Source organism: Synchiropus splendidus, chromosome 5, assembly GCF_027744825.2.
Source record: "Synchiropus splendidus isolate RoL2022-P1 chromosome 5, RoL_Sspl_1.0, whole genome shotgun sequence".
NCBI classification, from domain to species: Eukaryota; Metazoa; Chordata; class Actinopteri; order Syngnathiformes; family Callionymidae; genus Synchiropus; species Synchiropus splendidus.
The window spans coordinates 11,175,933-11,197,177 of NC_071338.1; the positions used below are offsets into that span (position 1 = coordinate 11,175,933).

Consider the following 21,245-nt stretch of genomic DNA (forward strand, 5'->3'; position numbering starts at 1 on the left):
TCAAGAACAATAATAGCATCTTCGCAACACCCCTTATGACCAAAATTACTTTTAGTGTTAATGTATCCAATTTCCCTGGTAATCCCTGGTTATTTGAGATTGAGCTGGTACATATTCCCATTTTCAGAGGTCCAGAGGTGGGTGTACACCAGGTAGAGTCCAAATGGAGACAGGTGCTGACACCATCCAACCACGATCACATCCTTGTAACACTTGCTTCAGCTGTTGCAGCAGATCCAGGCTTACCTTGGGCCACGGTTCCGAAGCCCTCCTGACATGAGCGTATCATGTCAGAGTGGAACCGGAGGACAGAAAAGCACGTTCAGCATCACGTCTGCTCGACTGACACGAGAGAACCAAACGATCTTTGAAGGTTTTATTTGTTTCTCAAATACAGGAGAGTTAATGTACAGAAGGACAAAGAATTTCATCAAGAACTGTACAGTATTTACAACACCCCCCATGTTCATGGAAAATTAGATTGTTTTCAAAATAAGTCATCGTATGCGCCTACATCAAAACGATAAAAATGAAGCGACGGTTTCCTTTTTAAATATGACCTATTTATACTTCCTCCTTGGGGAAAGGATGAGTCAACATGTTTTTTTTTAAAAGCTCACACCTGCATGGTCGAAGTGAAGCATGACACGGCGACATTACAGAGACTTTCCTCCATTCACTTCCGTTAATTTACACCAACTGTATTTGATACAATAGTTCGGTCTCCACGTCAGCTCGGCGTACAGTGGGGAAGACAACTCGGATATGTGGGTTACTCCAGTATACTGAACCTGTGGATGATTAGAAAGCATGAGAAAGACCAGGGCAGCAGCGCAGCGCATGTGAGAGTTTAAGTTAAAAACCTCCTGATATAAATAATAAAAATGTGTTTATATATTATCACACAGTCGACCGGCGCTGCCCTCCACGAAGCACAAGATGAGAGCGTCTATTCACACGTTTCATGTTTCCGTCCATGGATGGGCGTGTCGTCACGCCATACTTCTGCGATCTGTTTAAAAAGCATTCTCACCCGGGGCCGCTGCTCTCAAAAGCCAACACTGGATGTTAAGTCTTTTCAAAAAAATAATTTATGTAAAAACTAAGCAGTAATAGTTTCTCTTTGAGCCATTGTCGTTATGACACACGTTAAACAAGATGCTAGTGGCTCCACCTTTGACTTGGCATTCCGACTCCTCTGTTTTCATCCTCGCGACGACGCGGTCGGTTTCCACTTGACCTATTAGTGACCCCCTATACCTGCAGGGTCTGTCTCTGCACGAGCTTATTTCTTTAGCCATTGATCAACAACAAGAAAAAGAACAGTGTCTGAGGTCACAGAATCAGACCCTGTTGTGTCCGTCAGGGGCCTCAAAAATACTCCACAGATCTCAGAGATTTGAAGAAGGGTCGGGGGCTGTACATCAGGATCCATCTCTTTCTGTTTCTTTTTTCTTTTTTTTAATCTTTTGTCCTGCTTTAAATAGCTCCAGCAGCTCAGGCTTTGGTGCTGAGAGTGAGCAGCTCGATGAAGGAGCAGAAGAGAGTGTCCAGCCAGCTCTGGTTGGCCATACACTGCTGCACCACCTCCTCCTGGCCTGGATCCTCTGCTGCCTGTTCGATGGTGTGGGTCTGGAAGAGAAGACAACATTTGAAACGAGACATCTCACTTGAGTATTTACTACTTTTCACAATCAATCTTAAAAAGCTGAACATACTGAAGTTGTAAAATAAATGAATGAATAAATTCATGGAATTCATGCTGTAGCTCGCTGCTGACTAGCATTGGTGAAATACAGAGTAGGGCTGGGTCATACATCCATTTTAGAGATTGATTTGAATATGAAATTCATGGCAATTTAATGGTGCGTCCGACAGTGAATGAGTCACAGTCAACAGAAAAGTTTGCACCAAAGCTCTAGCAGCCTACGTAGCAGTACGACCTGTGAACCCAGAGTAAAATAAAAAAAAAAAAAAACACACACCAAGGACTGAGTAAATAAAAAATGAATGAACGAAATTTTTCATTTGAACTGTAGTTTACAATTGCATGGTCTGCCATCTCGTAAACAGACATGCTTCTGTTGTCTGTATTTTTCTGTGTGTAAAAAAGTCAGATTTATTTTCCCGGATATATTGCCAACATTTATCCTAGAAATATTGACTAACAAAAGGATTAAGACATGAAACCTACAAACCAACATCTCATAGTGACCACTGAAAACTATTCAACACACTCGAGCACAGAAAGACTTTAAAACAGCACTTAGTCGGGTCACAATTGGCAGATGTTTGTCACATTTTAACAATCCTGACACAGTCGACTGACTGACACTGGAAGCAAAGTTAAAGCCAAGCAAGTTTTGAGGGTGAGGCCAGTCTGGTTTCTTACCTCTTTCTTGCACTGCAGGAAGGTGTGGTACTTGTAATGGTGCAGGGAGTGGTAGAGACTGTAGATGCGATATGACTCAGCAGACAGTTTAAGGTCCTTTGAAAAAGAGAATCAAAATGAGACCATATTTGACCGACTTGAATGACTCCCTCTAGTTTGACCATGCTAGTGGAAACACACTGGACTTTTCCTGGCTCTAAAAAGAGGAATTCCTCCGGTGGTACTCCAGGCATTAAGTTACATTTTTAATAAGTTAATAAAGTCAAAACATCAGAATACCATGAAAGTGAAACACATTTATAACACAGATGAGAGTTCTGATGTCACAGCTTGCTGAATGAACACCCCACACTTCAAATCATTTGAATATTGCAAAAGAGCAAAACAAAACAAGGGTATGTCAGAGGTTTGCTCAGGTTTAGGCTCTCAATAGTTGGTTGGGGATTTGCTTGCAGGGGTTACTGAATCATTGTGGCACGGAGAGGAAACTTCATGCTGGACTTCAAGCGACATGGATTCTGTGTCACTCCACTCTTCCTCCAGACTCGGGGACCTCAATTTCCGAATGAGACGCACATTTTACTTTCATCTAAAAATGGGACTTCAGACCACAGCACAGTTCTGATGGTTAGCATGGGAAATGCAAAATTTGCAGCTGATGTCAAGCCTAACTGTCCTCAGCCGAACCTCAAAGAGTCATTTCTCAGATGTTACAAATGTAAATTATATTGTATGAATGAGTATGAATCATTCAGATAAACGTTACGCACAAATCAGCACACATTTAGAACACAATAAGCACTTCACACTGCTCAAGAAAACAATCCGCCACAAACAAACTCCCTAGAAATCCCTTAAATCTACAAAATTTTAGGGATTAAATTTTCTAAAATGAGAGATGTTGGGGTTTGACATTAAAAACAGGGGTTTTAATTAAGATTTTATGATGTTTATGCAATAGTCAGTGGTTTATTATTACAATTGTGATTTGATTGATATAACTTCATGATATTTTATTCACTACATTAATAATCTTTTAATGGTTTTCCAGCACTCTGAGTGTAATAAAACATGTTAAGCTTGCATCTATCAATGTGTCCAGTCAGTCCACAACAACCATTCTTCAGCGCAGCAGAGTACCTTCGACTTCTCGTCCAACTCCAAAGGCTAGTTTGACTCAGTACAACCTGATATGCAGCCACACTTCAAGAAGCAGTATATCAAACTAGAGCTAGAGTTTCTCCATTCATCAGCTGAATCTTCAGAACTTTATATCCTGGCAGGGCTTCACCAAAACTGCCTCACCAAATTGTTTTCAAAAGCATTACCGAACATGGGAGTGGGCATAATTAGAAAGACATTGTACTTAAGAGTGGATTCCAGAAAAGGAACTTCATTTTCTGCTCTGGGTCCATGGTCATGTCAATGTTTACCTTCACATCTGTACCAACCACAAAGGGATCATTGTTCTCCAAACCTAATTCCTGTGTCTGTCCTTCCTCTGCATACCACCGCCTCTTCGATAGCAGGGAAGAGCCATTAAACCTTTCCAACTCAGCTGTGACAATAATATACTCATTTCTTTTAAATGTAAAAGTCTTGTATAAAAAAAGCTGAACCTAGAATGATTACATTTGTGATTATTTTTTTAAATTTCTCCTCAGAGTTGACAAATACTTATGGTCATTTATATTCTGAGGCAAGCAAAACTGCAGAGTTGTGGGCCTGACTAGCAGTGATGATGGTAACATTGATATCAGCACTTTTTTCACTAAGCACATTACCATGAGTAAACACATTACTCATCCATGTCACTGTGTGGTACATTTTTGTCATTATCTGGAAACAAAATATTTACAATTTCTTTTCTTCTAGTGAGTCTTGGCGCATGACACCATGGAAAATGTAATGTGCATTTCCAGGTGAAAATGTAGACAGTGCCTTGAATAGGTGTCTGCTGAGTTTTAATCCTTGTGCACAGAAAAGGCCCATTAAAGAAAGCGAAAAAAAGGCGGCCTTGCAAAACGGGTGGTGAAGTGCGGGCTCAAACCTATACACCAGATTTTTTTTTTTTTTTTATATAATCTTGATGGGTAGAGTTAAAGGAGACTTAAGATAAATTAAGCCATCAACACTTTCTTATGGTGAAGGAAGGTCTGGTACTGATGTTCTGTTCTGCCTTCTTTTTAAAACATATCGCTCTGCCACACTACTGGACCTGACTCCAGTACAGCGATAACTTAAGTGCAGTTACTGCCTCCAGATGGCCAAAAGGAGACGTGACACACTCAGGCTTGGTGCACTTGTGTGTGGATGTGGAGAGGGACCGTTGTAATTGTAACGCTTTGTAAGTAGTTCTCAAAAAAAAATACTCCGATGTTTTGCTTTTTTGCATGTGATTTTTGGTCCAGTGTGTTAATACAGTAATACAAAAATTAACTCTACATTCACACAGCAGAGACTGTGCTGAAAATGATCCCAGACGTGGGCAGGCAAACAGTTTCAAGGTTAGATACGAAGGTAAAACTCAAAACCCGAGATTTCCAAGCATTCAGGTTTGTTTTTCTAGCTAGCTAACATCAAAATTACCATAGACATTTTATGTTCAAGCAAGGAGGGCTGAGACTTATAATGACTGTATTGCTAATACACCGTTTCATTTGAACTTCTCTCCCACAAAATCTGCCATTATAGGACCATAAAAACAACACACAATAAAAACCTCAACTTTGCATTGCATGTAATCCCACCTTGAACTCCCACCCTCACTTCCGATGAGTTTCACCTGGCACCTAACTCTAACCCAAGTCCTGAGTTAGTGAAGTAATTTTGCAATATAAAATAAAACCAAAATAAAAAATTCTTACAGTCGTTTGGTGTGTCTGCCACTTAACCATCAAAGTTCGTTTCACAGCGCAGAAGTTAAAACAGGGAGAGGAGAACACAGTTCATCCTAACTACAGACACTCAGCACACCATGCCATGACTGCCTCCACCTGCAAAGGTACTGACATCTCTGATGTGCTACCTCACCGCTCCACAAGCACCAAGTTACATGCCATGAGTCCTATAGATGCTTATTAATGCGTCACAGGAGCACCTACCTGTGGTTTTGGCAAGGTTTTCTTCACTCGGTTGAGCGTCTTCCGATTGTACGCGTCACCACTCAGCCGCAGCTTCACCGCTCCTGAGCCGATGGGGTCGGCGTTCATCTGGGGGTACGCATGCAGCAGCTCCTGATGCAACATGTCACACGAGTTGTTTTTTTTTAGTTTCATACTAAAAACAATGATAGAGACACAATATTCTCCTCTTTTTGGAACAAGAATTCCAGATGTTTAATGACACAAACAGGTTACCTGGTGCTGAGAGCCCATGCTGACTCTCCTCAACAACCTTCTCTTCTGCTCGCTGAGAATGCTGTCGATCTTCCTCATAGGGGGGAGGTAGAGCTCATCTGGTGGTAAGAGAAGTTGCCAGTCATTTTTTAAAGCCAGTGAAATAGCTTTTATGGCCTGCTACAGCTCAACAGTCCCCACTGCCCTCCTCTGCCTGTCACAACTTTTTATTTGGTCATTAAAAAACATGAAATATCTGTATGCATCTTCAGGAAATACAGACCCAGAACTCAGTATTTCAGACTTAAAATTCAACCTGAAAAACCTTTATGGTGGTAGGGTTTGAAGATAGGTAGGATTGACAATAAACTACAGTTTTGAAAATTGGAAACACACAGAAACGACCGTTCTAACGGTGTCTCAGACACTAATGTATATTTTCTAGAGAAATGGAGTATGCTCCCACCATCTGTGTCCTCCAGGGCTTGGATCATGTCGGGGTCCAAGGCAGTGCTGACGAGCATTTCAACGTAGCTCCTGAACATCTCCCTCATTGCACGGTTGTTGACGCCACCTTTCACTGGCACTGAGAGGACAAAAATCATATGAAGCAGACGGTGTTGCTTATTAGACTCACAGATTAGGCTAGACTGATAATTAATCAGAGGCACGGATATTTATCTGAGTGAAGTTGCCATCATGCAGCACCAATTCAGGAACCCAGGCATGCATAAAAAAATCCATAAAACAAGCTCTTACTTTCATTCTCGCTGGCTGCTTCATCTGAAGAATCAGAGTCCGACGATGAGGCGACGTCATTCAGCCACTTCTTTCTCTTCTTAGGCGGCGGCTCTGCTTTGACTTTGGCCGGCTTTGACTTAGGTGGGCGTTCATTCTTCTCCTTCTTCTCGGGAACTTTCCTCTCCTCCTTCACCCTTGACTTTTCTGTCGTGGCTACGCGTCTATCCAGTTTCTCCTGTGGTGGCTGCACTCGCTTTTCTTTGTCTTTTTCAGGCTGCTCTTCTCGCTCCTTGGTTTTGGGCGACTCCACTAGGGAATCCTTCTTCTCACCTTGTTCTTTCACAGCTGGCAATGCGGTTGTTCGTATTTTCTTCTCCGGTTCATTTTGGCTGGGCAAAGTCAATCTCTCTTCTTTTTCAACCGTTTTCTGTTGCGCCTGATTTGCAGTGGGAGACACCACTCTGGGCTGGGCCTGGCGTCGGCTGTCGGTCAGGATAAACAGAATTTAATCAAGTGAATCAAGCAAATAATTTTAAGTTTTCAACTTAAGATGAAAAAAATCGTTATCTGGAATTTTGTGCACATAATTCAAAAACATGTACTCATTATATAAAAGCTGGCTGGGTCTGCTTAATGTTCAAGTTTCTACCTGAGTGCAGGTGTGGCTCTGCGCCAAGGTCGTCGGGAGCAGACGCGGACGTAGTCCTTCTTGTTGACATTCTCCAAAAACTTGACATAGATTCTCTGGTAGCGTTTCTTCGCATCCCCAAAGTAGCCAAGATACTAGACAAAGAATATATCTCACATAAAAATTCGGAAGTAAAAATGTCATGTTTCATCTGTCATTGACTGTTTAATATCAGACAACAGGAAGGGACTATACTTCCATCTGGAACAACAGCTGTGTTGAACAACAGTAGAGACATGGATGCCCATGGCGGGCGGTAGTACAAAAAAAAAAAAATCATTGAATGTTGAGTTTTATGTGTTACAGAAGCTTGACTAGGATGTTATTCGACTCTGGAAAACCTCTGTATTTCTCAGCTTTGGCAGCATCATGTGAAACATGATGATGACACATATGATGATATGATGACACATATTTGCAGAGAAACAAAATGACTACTAACATGCACTCTTAGCCACTGTCTTCTGTGCACGTTGATTGGAACAGCTATAAGTGAGAGGTGCAGTGTATACACGTTTAGGGTGACATGAAAGTGTCAATAAACGTGTGACTTTAAAATGGCATCTAGGGGAAATGTCTAGGACGTGTCATGTCTTCTTTGTGTTCAAGGCAACAAAAAACAAATGGAGAAAACTACATGCCGTGACTAGCGCACCTCATGTGCATCTGGAATGCCCCACTTCTTGCATTTTGTCATAATGTATACATGTGTTAAAAAAACACTCAAAGTGAGAGTATACATCATTTCAAAAGTCAGAAAAACATGTGCTGTTAGGCGGCCGTTAGGTAGAAGAGTAAAAGGCAGAATGAAAGTTCGCATTGTGGTTAGTTTCAGGTTGAACTCACGTTGCTTGTGGCGCAAAACTGTCTTTGACCATCTTTGATCTCTGGGCTGAACTTCTGCAGCAAGGCTTTCTGCACTCTCCAGATGGGCGGAGGCTCACGACCCATTTGCAGGGCCAACTATTTCAGGGTGCATAAATGGGCAGACTTTAACTGTCAGTCCAGAATCACCACTTCCTCCGATTGTCAGTTAAAAAACACATTTCCATGAGTAAACTACTAAAGAAAACCATTCATGTTACAATTACCTTTAAGGTACGAATGTCTTCCACTCGCACAACAAACTCGTCTCTTTCTCTGAAGATTCCCTCGCCACCACTCTCACTCTCATCCTCCTCACTTTCTCCGGCAATGGCTGCATCCTCTTGTTTCTGAGCCAAGTGCAATGAGGTGATCTTGGGAGGGGGAGGTTCTTCGGGAGAGGCAGGGGACTCGGGAGAATGGATTGGTGCCTCTTTTTGAGTTGAAAGTGGAGGAGGATGAGGGGCAGCTCCATCGGAAGGCAGAGGAGAGGTAGCAGGAGCAGGATGGGGGGGAGGTGACGGCGGTGAGGATTTGGCAGCCACGGGACTTGGAGGACGGGAAATCTTCTGTTGCTGCTCCTTCGGCTGAGGTGGGGATGAGGGGATTGAAAGAGGAGGAAGGGGGGAGTGAGATGGTGAGCAGGAGGAGGCCGGAGATGGTGGAGCAGAGGGAGTTGCTTGTGCTACAGGAGACTCAGAGAGGGGTGCTAAGGAAAAAAATGGCAAAAGCTTCGGTTATTATTTTTTAGGGGTGGGGGGAATTGAATAATTTTGCTATTAATGGCAATTAAAAACCCATTCAATTCAGCATACTCACCATCAGGTTTAGGAGCACTGAGAGTTTCCAGCTGGTGTAATTTCTCCTCCATCATTTCACTCTCTCCTTCATCTTCAGAGCTGCTTCTCTCCTCCTCATTCTCCTCCTGCTGATTTTCCTCCATGTCCTCCAGGATGCTTTGCTCATTTGACTGAGACTCTGGCTGGGAGGTCTGCATGGCAGGCTGGGGGCTTAATGTTGGGGGCTGCAGTGAGCCAGTTGTCGAGCCCTGTGGTGGCTGAGGAGGCGGAGGAGGAGGTAACGGGGCCTGGATATTGGCTGTTAACTGAGGCGTATCATACAGAGCAGAAATGGCAGAGGAGATGCTTTTCTGGAGGTCTTGGTTTTTTCCGACAGAGTCTTCTTCATCAGATGAGAAGGAGGGCAGTGTTTCTAAGTTCCTCTTAAGCTCATCCTCCAACCGCTTGGGACTAGGACAGTTCCCAAGAGCAAGTCCTCCGTTCCCTTCGGCATCGCCAAAAGGAGGAGGGGGAGGTGGCGGAGGAGGAGGGGCAGGGGACAGCGGCCGCAGACCGACAGGTTTGCAGGGTGAGGTTTCGCTACTGTCTGACTCCATGCCAGGTGGGATATCCAGACCTGGAGGTCTCTTCCCAGTCTTAAGAAAGTCCAAGAATGACGCAACAATGCCAGCCTTGGACTCTGGGTCTTTTTCATCACCCTGAAAATGACAGGAAAAATAAGTCATCTAAATTGGACACAAAATTGGAATGACTTGTATTTCGCTCAAGGATGTGAAAATAAAACCCCCCTCAATTGATAAGCTTAATCACATATATGCAAGGCACTTCTCGGCGCTGGAGCTTGTAAGCTCCCACTTCCTGGAATATCATTAGCATAGCATTAAAACACATTATTTTTATCCTCTCTTTAGCCAATGTGAGCTCAGCGCATGCTGAGTGTTTTTTTACTTTCTGAGTTCATCTAATCAAAAATGAACAGTGTACAGTATGCATTAATGTAGTAGCAGGATTAAGCAGTAGGTCGACTGGAGAGACACAAAAAGCGTCATGGGCTTTGTATGAACCCACAACGTATCTTCACTAGCCAACGCAGGAGGGAAAAAAAAAGGCTTATACCCGTTCCTCCAGTCCCTCGTCATCCACTCCTTCATTCATCATCCCGCCTTTTTGCTTGTTTTTGTCTTGATTCCTGGTTTGTTCAGCGCTGCCTGGAGGTCCTGGGCTTAAACCAAGAGAAGGAGCGGAGCCTACAGAGCCATCAGACAATGCAGGGTCTGTGCCAGACAAAGAGTCTGTCCTCAACAAGGCATCAGAGGTCGACAGGGGCACAGGTAACTTAATCTAGAATGACAGAAAGGACCGTTATCTCTCCTGAACATACAGATGGGCAGGGTAAGATGAGAATGTGATTTAATGTACATCAATAGCAATATTCATTGAAGGTACAATAGTAGCTTCCAAGGGTAAGACATTCAGCAACAACACAAGAGAAAATATCACAACATATTCAGTCAGTAGGTTAAAAACAAAACATGACAGATTGGCAATCAAAGAAACCAACCGACCTTCAGTGGGGGGATGGGTTCATGTTGCTGTGGTTGAGACTGGTGATGGAGTTGCTGCTGCTGGAGGTGATGCATCTGCTCCTGCTCCTTTCCACTCATTTCCAAGTACATGTCCTCTCTGCCTCGACCCCTGCCTCTGCTTCCTCGCCCCCTGCCTCTGCCTCTCCCTTCAACATTGAAACCTCCTCCAGGTCCAACTGTCCCTCCACCCATGTCGCCCAACATTCCGCGAGGTGTGTAGGGCTCAGGCATTGGGCGAATGCGAGGTCTCCCTCTAGGCCTGGGAGGACCTTCCCTTTTGGGCCGGGTGGGTTTTCGACCCCTTTTCTTAGGGCCATCCTGAGACATCATAGAATGGACACCCATTGATGAGTACCCAGAGGAATGGTAGAAATCGATGTCTCCCATGAGCGGGCTAAGTGATCCACTGCCTCCCTTTCTACAACTGGACACCAAATCTGGTAAAAGATCCGGGAGTCTCCGACTGTTTAACCGGATGTCAGCTGGTTGATCAGCTTTGTCTTCGTCATCTTCAAACTCATACTCTTGAGCATAGCTCTTTTTGGGCAGTGTGTTTGGATCCCTGCGTTCCTTTAATAGATGAAAGGAACTAGATTTAAGAAGTTTCTTGGGACGTGATGAGCAGAAAATGGGAGATTGCAGACCTCCGGATGCCGCCCCTACACTTGCTCCTCCAGGGCCAGGGGGTAGTTTAGCTCCTGGGTTGTTGGTTCCAGCAGTGTTAGGGCCCATACCCATAGCTGAGGACTGAATTAATCCAAGCTGTTCGGTGTTAACAGTGGATGGCAGCTCGTGAGCTTTTAAAGAATCAAGGTCCAGTGTCATGGTGTTGTTGCTGGTTTCTTCAAGGCCATGGCAGTATTGTTCATAACCCTGATCGCCGCCATGATGACCCATCATGTCATAGCCTGCACCACCCCCTCCAGCTCCTCCTGCTCCCTGTCCTGCTTTTAAGGAGTCCATTCCTTCTTGACCAGGATGACTTTCATTCATCTCCTCTTGTCCAGGGCCAGCTCCACCAGCACAGCTTGACTTGTAATCGTCAGGACAAAACATATCCTCCATTCCAGGGAAAAATGAGCGATCTTCCTCCTGAAGCAACGAGTCGGGGAAGCAGATGGAGGTAAGGGGTACAAAGCGGTTACTTTGCTGATTCTGTTCAGCCTTCTCTACAGGGCTGACGGTGTCAAATTGGTGCTGCTCTGATCGCTGTTGGTCCAGCTGGCTGTGCTGAGGAGTGATCTGAGAGGCAAGCGGCTGCTGAGGGTCAGCTTGAGGTTGAGCGTGGGCTGGAGGTTGAGAGGGTATGTGGTGGGAGTGTGTAGTCTGTTGCTGTGAGTGAGCTTGATTATGAGGGTGGTGGGGATGGGTTGGTTGATGCTGAGAGTTTGGATGGGTTGACTGTTGGGACTGAGGATGATGTTGAGAAAGGTGGTGCATGTGTGAGGATGTGGTCAGACCAATTTCAGGCTCAGAGAGAAATGAGTGGAGTTCAGGGGCAGAGTGTTGCTGGGAGTGATGGGGTTGCCGGGGCTGATGGTGGGAGGGGTGCTGTCGCTGATCTTGCTGCTGTTGCTGTCTGTGGCGGTCACTACCAACTCCCCGTCCAGCACTACCCCCACCCCCGCGTCTATCATCTGAAGCTACATCTGTGCTAGAGTTCTGGGAAAGAGAGCGCTCTAGCATTTCTAATGACGACACCACAGAACTTTGTTTAACCTGGCTCTGCTCATGCTGATGAGAGGGTGGGCCGTGGTTGTAATGAGCTGCTGCAACCTCTAAAGCTTGGCTCTGGAGTTGCAGTTGGAGTTGAGTGGTTTGAGATTGAGACTGAGCCTGATGTTTACTCGAGCCAATCCTCCCACTCGCACTTTCCATAACTTGCTGTTGGCTAATGGAGTGCTGCTGTTGGGGAAGGGAGTCCAATTTGTGATGGGGATGATGTGAATGAGGGTCAATCTTGTGGTGCTGTTGATGCTGGTGGGATTCCATCTTTTGGTGCGCTTGATGCTGAGGCAGAGGGTCTATTTTCGAGTGTTGCGAATGTGTTTGGTGTGCATCCATTTTATGATGCTGTTGGTGGAGGCGAATGGATTCCATTTTGTGATGTTGTTGATGCTGTTGGTGGGAATCCATCTTGTGGTGAGGTTGATGAGACTCCAGTTTGTTGCGAGTTGTGTGGGACAACACAGACTGAAGAAGATGGGGTGGCTGATGGGACTGATCAGAGGTGGAGTCCATGAGCGACGCGGTGGATTGAGAATGCTGATTTTGCACATCTGGTGTTTTCCGTGGATAGGGAATATCAGAATGCTCTTGCGGTTTCTTCTGAAGTTCCATTTGTGAGTGGGAGGCCATCTGCGAGTGAGAGGACACGTGTTGGCTATGTGAGGAGTGCTGGGCAGCAAGCGAGTGTTGGCTGTATGGGTCTCCCCGGCCATAGTGAACAACTGAACTCAAGCTGTCTTGATGATGAAGGTGGGAGTGCACTTGTTCAGCACTGCCTCTTCCACTAGTGCCGCGATTGTTTCCAACAGGACGCTCACTTCTTTGTTGCTGCTGTTGATGATGCTGCTGCTGCTGCTTCTTTAGCGACATCTCCAGCTGATTGTCTAGACCAGACAGAGATGCTGCAGACCCTGCTGTACCCACTCCTGCAGACGTCGTGGCACTGTGAGTGCGTATGACACTCTGGGGGTGGTATCTCTCTTCGGATGACTTCCCCATATCATAGCTCAGCCCTTTCGATGTATCAGTAGTTGGCGGGACTGACTGAGGCTGTGTTTGCTGAGATGTCTGCTGAGACTGCTGTTGAGGATGGTGATGACCAGTCTGAGGAGTAGGACTTGCCTGAGCTTGCAGCAGATGCTGGATCAAGAATTCATCATCATCGTCTACTTCCTCTTGTGATCTTTGTGAGCCAACACCTAGCATTGGTGGGTCTGATTTTGTCTTGGAGGATGTGGAATGATATGATTGGGGTTGTGAATTTGGACCACGTGTGTCAGGGTAACCCTGCGGTGATGCCAAAAAAGTTGGGGAGAGAACCGAGGTAATGTATTTATTAGAGCCAGCTCCACCCGGAGACTGAGTGGCACAAGCCTGGACTGGAGAATGCAACCCTGGACGGATGATAGCCGAGTTTCCAGATGGGGACGGACTGGAGTCTGGTATATGATAAGATCCACCACTTCCTCCTCCTCTGTCGCTGCTCATACTATTTCCAGCTCCACCGCCAGTATTTCCACTTGCTGGACCACTACTGCCACTGCCTCCCGAACCTCCACTCCCTGATGAACTGCTTGAGCCCCTAAGAAGGGCAGGGGAATGACCCGTGGCACTGTATCCTAATGATGGACTGCCAGCTCCTCCTAAAGAGGACGGCAGCGATCCATAGGCAGAATCTGATCCATACAAGTCGGTAGAGTACGACTGACTTCGGCCTCCAAGACTACCATAAGCTTTTCCAGTACCACTAGAGCTAAGGTCCTGGGCTTGCGGAGAGCTGAAGCCACCATAGGATTGAGACAAATGGGAGGCCGGCGGTTGATTTGGGGAATATGACTGAGTCTGCTGTTGGGGTGGAGTTTGGCCAGTGAGAGCAGAGGTGGGTGTCTTGACAGGTGGCACTGGGGAGCCATAGCCAGAGAGACAAGACTTGGGGAGTGACTGCGGTGTTGAGGAAGCTGTGGACGGTGGCTGTTGTTGCTGTGAGGCGGATGGTGGCGGAGCAGTTTGTGGAGGAGGTTGTTGCCTAGAAGGGGCTGCACTTGAGCTGGAGGTGGGTATTGAGTTAGATGGGTGGGTCCCAGAAGTGACAGAAGACGATGATGAAGATGAAGAGGTAGACGAAGCTGAAGGGGGAGTGTGAGGAGTTCTTGAGGAAGAAGCTGAACTCGCAGAAGAATAGCCGCTGCTGGAACTGCTTTTTGTACCTTTACCAGCAGATGAAGAGGAGGAAGAGGTGGAGGAAGAATATGCGGGTTGTATTATTGGCCGATACTGTTCAGTTCTGGAGGAGGCCTTAAGGTCGGCTGAGGGGCTTTGATCACCCAGTGGACTGCATGAAAGGCCAGCGTGTCTGTGGTGAGTGGCTATTTGTTGGTATCCAGCCCCTCCACAGCTGAGGTAGTGCTGAAGGGAGTGAGCAGCAGAGGATGAGAGCTGGGGCTGGGTGGGTGTGGGTCGTTGATAATGTTTTATAACACTGTCTTGTCTGGGAACAGCCCTTTCCTGAGCCGAGTTGGACTGGGACTGAGACTGGGCCTGTGCTGATGAAAAGACTGAGGAATTATACAACTGCGAGGACTGGTCCTGCAGCTGTGATGACAGAAGGTTGAACTGATGGGATTGAAGGTGTCTTGCAGAAGACGCTTGGGCTGACGAGGCCCCGGTGGGATCCTGACTGCCCCTGTAGGCAGCTGCAGCTGCACCCTGTGAGGACAAGAGTCTATCAAAACCCAGGCTGGACTGGGAAGGTGCCTTGATGTGTAGTAGGGGGTCATGGGGAGACAGTAGACCATTGGACGTTGGGCTAAATGTGGGAGTGTCTTGGAGCGAGAGGGATGCAGTAGGGAAAGAGCGACTTGAAAATGATGCTGGGTGTTGATATGCTGAAAGAGCTGAAGATGAGGGGAAGGAGCCAGAGCCCGGTAGGGCTCCAGAAATGAATAATTCTGGAGGAGCAGGTGTGTGCATCGCTGTGTGGAAAAGGAAGACAAACGAGTAGATTAGAATCCACAAAGCTAAACAATAAAAAACGTGCATTTCACAAGTTCACAAGTAAATGTGGTCTCTGACAAATACATTTACATTTGTTGTAAGCAAGCTAGGAGAGTAATGCTTGCGGAATGATAATGCAGTCGGTATTGAGAGGATTTTTAAATGTCATATTGACTGAGGGCCTGTTAGAATGTCAGCACATGAGGGAGGATGTGATTGAGCCGCACCTGTCTGCCATGATGGTGTTCGAAACTGCGAGAGAAGAGAGGAAGCAGAGGGTGGAGCCTGGGGACCACGAGACTCCAGGGCTGAGATCAGATTCATCACAGAAGCATCGGGTCCAGAAGGGCTTGCATGGTGGAGGCCAGTGTCAAAGAGCCCTGAGAGACCTTTGTTGAAGAAAAAAGGAAAACTAATATTTAGTACGAAATGCAGTCACACAAAAAAATATCTTATTTGACATGATCTTTGTCCGGCTAGCATGTTAGATTTTGTACTCTAAACAACATAAAGTGCATTCATTGCAAAATCACACTGGGTGAAAATAAAAAGAAAGTCCAAGTACTATAGCCTGTGTGTGTCACTGGTGTGCGATCTGGTTCTGTTGCCTTTTTTGTGATTCTTTTAGGCATTTCTATTTAAGCATTTTAGTCATTTAAGATGAGTTCACCAGCAAAAATCATTATTGACAAAAGTTTGAACGTTTTGGTTTGTAATCATTTTACGATCTTTCTGGAAGACGGTTGGGTTTACAGTATACCATTTCTCACAATTTTGCAGGATTTGTTTTGTAATATTTACAGATTGTTCAATGACAAATTACAGTTGTGTAACATCTCATTAAAATTAAGGGAACATCTGGTTCGATTGCTAGTTAAAAAAGTTTAAAAAAAATAAAATAAGAATAAATATGTTGAGCTGAAAAAACTAAACAACTGATTAAATTTTTGGAAACCGAGGCATACTGTAGGATGATCACCATGACTCCATCTTTGAATAACAAGATGCTAATTTTTTTGTCTTTTTTTTTGGCAATTTAGCTGAATGACCGATGAGCTTTGGGACTTGAGTGCGTCATACCTTAACTTGACAGTAATTGTGCTCTTATTTCCAAGTAAAGTGGAACAACCTTGGTGTTAAAAATACAAAATGCTTAAGATTTTTCAACACAGTCAATCAAAAAGTACTAGTCACAACTCGTTTGCATTCATGTGGGAAAAGATGAAAATTAAAATTCATTCATGGCACAAAACAGCATTAAGATATTTTCTGGGTGCACAACATAAAAGAAGACAATAATTCCAAAAATCACAAGACCTAATCCCCTAAATAAAAATGGGTGGGATATAAAACAGCCATACACTCAAAGCTAATCACCATGTCAAATATGTGAACACTTTATCCAGTTTCATTACAACGACAAACTGTTGCCTTTTTTCGTATGTTGCAATGTGATCAGTCAGCAGACTAAATGTAGGAACAACAAAAGATACAAAGTTCAGACAGAATGTGGTTATTAAATGTAAGTCACAACTTGATCCAAGTTTTCATTTGCGCATATGTGACATAAAATAGTCTAGAACAAGGGTGAGAAAACCGGTCCTCATATTTCAGACATCTTGTAATGATGCTCATGAGAGACATGACACTATAAGCAAATTCAATCTAAACCAGTTGATCCAGATTGCCATGAAAGAAGTCCCCCAGATCCATTAGAATCATTTGATACTCCCTTTCTTATAATGTTTTTTTATTAACATATTTGCATTTCACACAAAACAGTGCTACTACCAGTCTACTAAAGATCTAAATACTTCATATTGTTTAGCAAGTCATCTAATGTAATGTAATGTTTGGCCTGCACAATTTAGATTCCTGAAATAACCTCAAATTTTCACCACATGAATAGAAACAGATTAAGATTTGAATGGTTTACTTTCGTTCTGTTTTCAGCCATGCTCTCCACTCCACAACAGGGGTGATTTTCCACCAAGAAATATGCTCACATCCACTCACCTAAGACTGTGCTGTGAGCCTTCAATGCAAAATTTGGGAAAAGTTCACTAATGAAATCAGTCCCATAATTAAATGCATGATGTTTTACTTCATTGAGCTAGACTGAGTAGTTTTCAAAATGATTGCTTTTAAAATGATGTCAAAACTAATAGAAAACCTTTGTATTTTCACTCACTAATAAAGATTCAATTTCAAATGCTCACACTAAGTCACGGTAGACAATTTCCTAATAGTTTCTACATCGGCGGACACAATGATTCATTGTTGGGGCCCCTGATGGCTATAAGACAGAAGGTATGACATTTATCTCACCCAAACTCCGTCCAGCTGCTCCCCAGGCTCCGCCTTGGCCGGAGCTCCCTGGGTGGTGATTGGTGGCATAGCCCTGCAGAGGGTGTGGGGTGGCGTATGCTTGTCGGTGAAGGAGCTCTGAATCTGGATGGGATGATCTGGAACTCCCATAGACCAGACTGGAGAAGGAGCAGGGGGGGGGTGAATAGACATCAATTTCAGGATTATTACGTGGTAACATTCAACGGGTCCTAAATAACAACTCAGACAGCAGCTCCCATGGCTCATTTTGCTCATGTATACCAACATACTTTATTCATGATAAATCAATAAACTCTAATCTAATTTTTTAAAGAAAAAATAAGAGAACCCAAATGAATAGCTGTTAGCATAGAATGTATGATTACAAAACACAATGGCAACTCATTTATTTATTCACATTTATGTTGACCACAATGGGTTGATGAGAACCTTTTACATTGCAACAAAATATGTTACATCAGGTAAACGTCACTTGAACAGAGACAGCTTTCGTGCGTGGCTGCCCACATTACATGTTAGCAATGGTACTGCTCTGCAGCGTCCATGCATCTGCACAGGCCAAACGTCACCCCACGTTGATGCATTTTGGTGATAAACTGTTCCGTAACTACGATGATTCCGTAGCAGAATTCGCTGTCGGCGGACTGGCCAAGCTATAGGCGATTATGTTGATGAGCTAACAGCTGGATGGTACAGATGGACGCGCTCGTGCTAAACTGCATGAAAACAGCAGCATCTAACGCCGCCGAGTAGTTGAACACAGGTTCTTATTTATTGCATTCCGGGTTAGACTATAAATACGTATGTAACTGGAGGAAAGCGGGGTTTTGATGTTGAGCTAATGAGTCAGTGATGCTCGCGTCCGCAGGCCTCAATTGACTTCCATGCAGCGGAGCGCTAGCACGCAGGCTAACAAGGGTACAAGCCATGTCTGCGACCACTGAACAGTCCAAAAAGGTTCGTTCGTTCGCATCATCGCCGGGGTCGACGATGGGGGCTAAATATCGAATCGTTCTGTTTGCACAAAACGGGCGTCCGGAAGGAGCACGAATCGTTATGCAAATGAGCGAAAACCATTCATAAACTATTGCAAATGCACTGAGGGGGGATATGCATTGAAATGCTGGATTCATTTCTGCATTCAGACTTTTTTTTTCTTATTGCATTTTATTGCAATCACTCGAATGCGAATGCATATGTGGCTTCCCGCTTTATGCATCAATGGTCTGTGGTTGATGTCTGTCAAGGGGCTTCAGTGCGTCCGTGGTCCACGCACTTCCCATCAGTCCTAAAATTTCCTCTATCGAGCTTCGGGCCTGCAGACTGTGAACAATCATTCCCGTGGAGGCTCCAGACATCCAACAGCACCGACCGGGTCTTAGCCAAAGGCCCATCGTGTCTGTCAATCACGTTCGATTATGATCCCCTTACCTTTCCTTCCTTCCTCCACCCCGCCCACCCCCACGACACGCTCGAGCCCTGGTTCTAATGTTATTACTATGCAAGTGTTTGGATGACAATGCACTGCCCAAAATGGCTCGGCGGGGCATGAATCCGGCGGCTTACGGTCTTGTTTACACGTCCTCATGAAGTGGCAGTGATGCTCGCACACATTGTCTCGTTCGGGGGGTTCTTACCTTGCTTTTGCTGATCTCTCGTAACTCCATCCTGCTCCAGCGCCCAAATCACCGAACCCTGTTCCCGGGTAATTTCTATCCATCTATGCGGGACGCGATGAAAGCAGCTGGGAACAAGAAAGTCGCAGAGCCGGCGACGGGGGGGATCCAGTCTTTCTTGCCCTCAATATCAGGCTATTTCCCCCGGTTTCATGAGCAAGTCCTCAGGAGTGAAAAACAGCATATTGAAAGAGAAATGGTGGGGAGGAGGAGAAAGCTGGGTGAAAAAAGAGGGGGGTCTACGGGTTATAATCCAACCACCTCCCAAAAAAGCCAGCTTTTCTCCTTTCCTGCGGCTTTCACGTTTATCATGTCGATGCGTTTAATCCAAAACGGTTCTCGGTCATGATGGAGGTGTTAGTCCGGTGATGGGCGAATGCGCTGACAAACATTAGAATCGACCGCGTCCCTTTTCTTCGTCTCTCCTCCCCTTTCTTTTCGGCTAGTTGTTGCTACGCTGCTAGCACACGACAAAATCGCACTCGACAGGCCACGTTGGTCGCGAACGTTCCTCGCAGAAGAGCCAAGATGCCCCGAATTTCATTATTTCGTCTTTTCATGCAAATCGCAGCCGCCCCCTCCGCTGTGCTACGTTAGCAACTGAAGCTAGCTGTCACCGACGACGCATGAAAATAAAACAGCCTTTCTGTGCTCAAAATTCAGGTCCAAATATCTCCGCTTCCCTCGGCTGTTGGCAGCAAACCTACTAGCAGGCACACGCCAAACCGAATTAGAACTCTGAACCGGGAGGAAGCCCGGAGAAGATTGAAACCAGGCCGCTTTTCATGTATGTATTTTTACCAATTTTCCTCCAGAGACGCCATTTTTGAAGGCGGCTCGCCGCTGTCCTCCCTCCCTCTCTCAGCGCTCAGACTCGCTCGCTGTCTGCGGTGACCTCCATTCACCAGCCCTCACGTCGCACACCACATTTGCATGCCTTTCCTGAATTCTGTCTCTGTTGTCACCAGCGTTGCATTTCACACAACAAATTCCGGGTTTGTCCGCCATTAAGCGAACAGTACGCACCTTCGGTCACGACAAGATAAATGTATAATTTAAATAAAACCAAATTCAGCCACATGTATATAAGGCATTGTGATGTGATTATTGTGATTATGTTTTTATCAGAAAAAACAAGGTAAGCACAATATCTGCATATCTACCGAAAAACGCAAGCCTCCTTTTACCTTTAGTCAATAAACATAAGTTGAATATTTGGCCATATGTAAATCATTTTCATGCCAGCAGGTGACGCGCTATCGTGTCTAACATGCAATTCAAATGTCCCACTATCCAGCTAAGACATGGTTAGAACAGTATGACGCAGACCTTCTAAAAAAATGTTTAATTCATATTTTTTTTCTCATTAGTTACATGGAGTTACGTTCAATTTCGTTCTTAGAAATTTTATTTGAAATAAATATGTAGGATTTGAAATGCAGGGCCTGAAACTATACAAGTAGTTCTGTAATCTCAATGTGTATGTCAAATATTTGTAAATCCAAACTGAACTCAGCACTGATTTGAAGTGTAATAAAAATCGCATGCCTCACAGCAGTTTCAAACATGGCAAATCGGAAATTATGATTATGAATTCATCTAGAAACTAAAACCAAAACGATTGGGTGCATGTTTGTGTGCGTCAACATGAGAAAAACACTGTCTATTGTTTTGTGGCAGCTTTGATGGCTAACCGTGGAGACGTTAAAATCCCCCCACTAATGAAAAGAGAGACTGATAGCACCCAGTTATGTGTTGTTACAGAAGTCCTGGCCAATAAAAATACATTTTGGGGTGTTGGACTGTGATTAAAATCCAACAAGGAGACCAAGATTCCTATGATGACATGACATCCATTTTTTTCTGTTGATCTAATCCAACCTACAATAGGGAATATACACCAAAACCAGTTATTTTCATTCATCATTTTTATGTCAAGTTACGACTGAAATAATAAGAAGTTTGTGGGTATTATTTTTTTCTTCATTAACATGATTCCTGCTTTTAATCTGCTCAAATTTAAGGTGCATTACATATTTTATAATCTCTCATAATATTTCTGTTGTTCTAATGTCCTTGCTAACTCAAT

The 21,245-nt window shown here is 44.7% G+C and overlaps 1 protein-coding gene across 1 annotated transcript; it reads right to left on the minus strand.

Moving 5' to 3' along the window:
- Positions 1–347: 347 nt before the first annotated feature.
- Positions 348–20,183, minus strand: prr12a (proline rich 12a). The gene is made up of 15 exons (XM_053864989.1): positions 19,118–20,183; positions 17,460–17,617; positions 15,359–15,520; positions 10,389–15,109; positions 9,940–10,164; positions 8,843–9,521; positions 8,251–8,732; positions 8,006–8,122; positions 7,121–7,254; positions 6,490–6,953; positions 6,197–6,316; positions 5,752–5,849; positions 5,497–5,628; positions 2,393–2,488; positions 348–1,632 (listed from the first exon to the last, which is right to left on the minus strand). The coding sequence occupies exons 1-15, from the start codon at positions 19,198–19,200 to the stop codon at positions 1,498–1,500; spliced, it is 7,806 nt and encodes a 2,601-aa protein (XP_053720964.1). The 5' UTR covers positions 19,201–20,183; the 3' UTR covers positions 348–1,497.
- Between the last annotated feature and the right edge of the window lie 1,062 nt (positions 20,184–21,245).

Bases quoted from the DNA above. Each gene is read 5' to 3' on its own strand.
- prr12a (XM_053864989.1), bottom strand. From the start codon at position 19,200: ATGGATAGAAATTACCCGGGAACAGGGTTCGGTGATTTGGGCGCTGGA. The intron at 10,165-10,388 runs GTCGGTTGGTTT...CTGTCATTCTAG, and splicing joins AACCCATCCCCCCACTGAAG to ATTAAGTTACCTGTGCCCCT. The intron at 6,954-7,120 runs GTAGAAACTTGA...CCTGACCGACAG, and splicing joins AGAGCCACACCTGCACTCAG to CCGACGCCAGGCCCAGCCCA.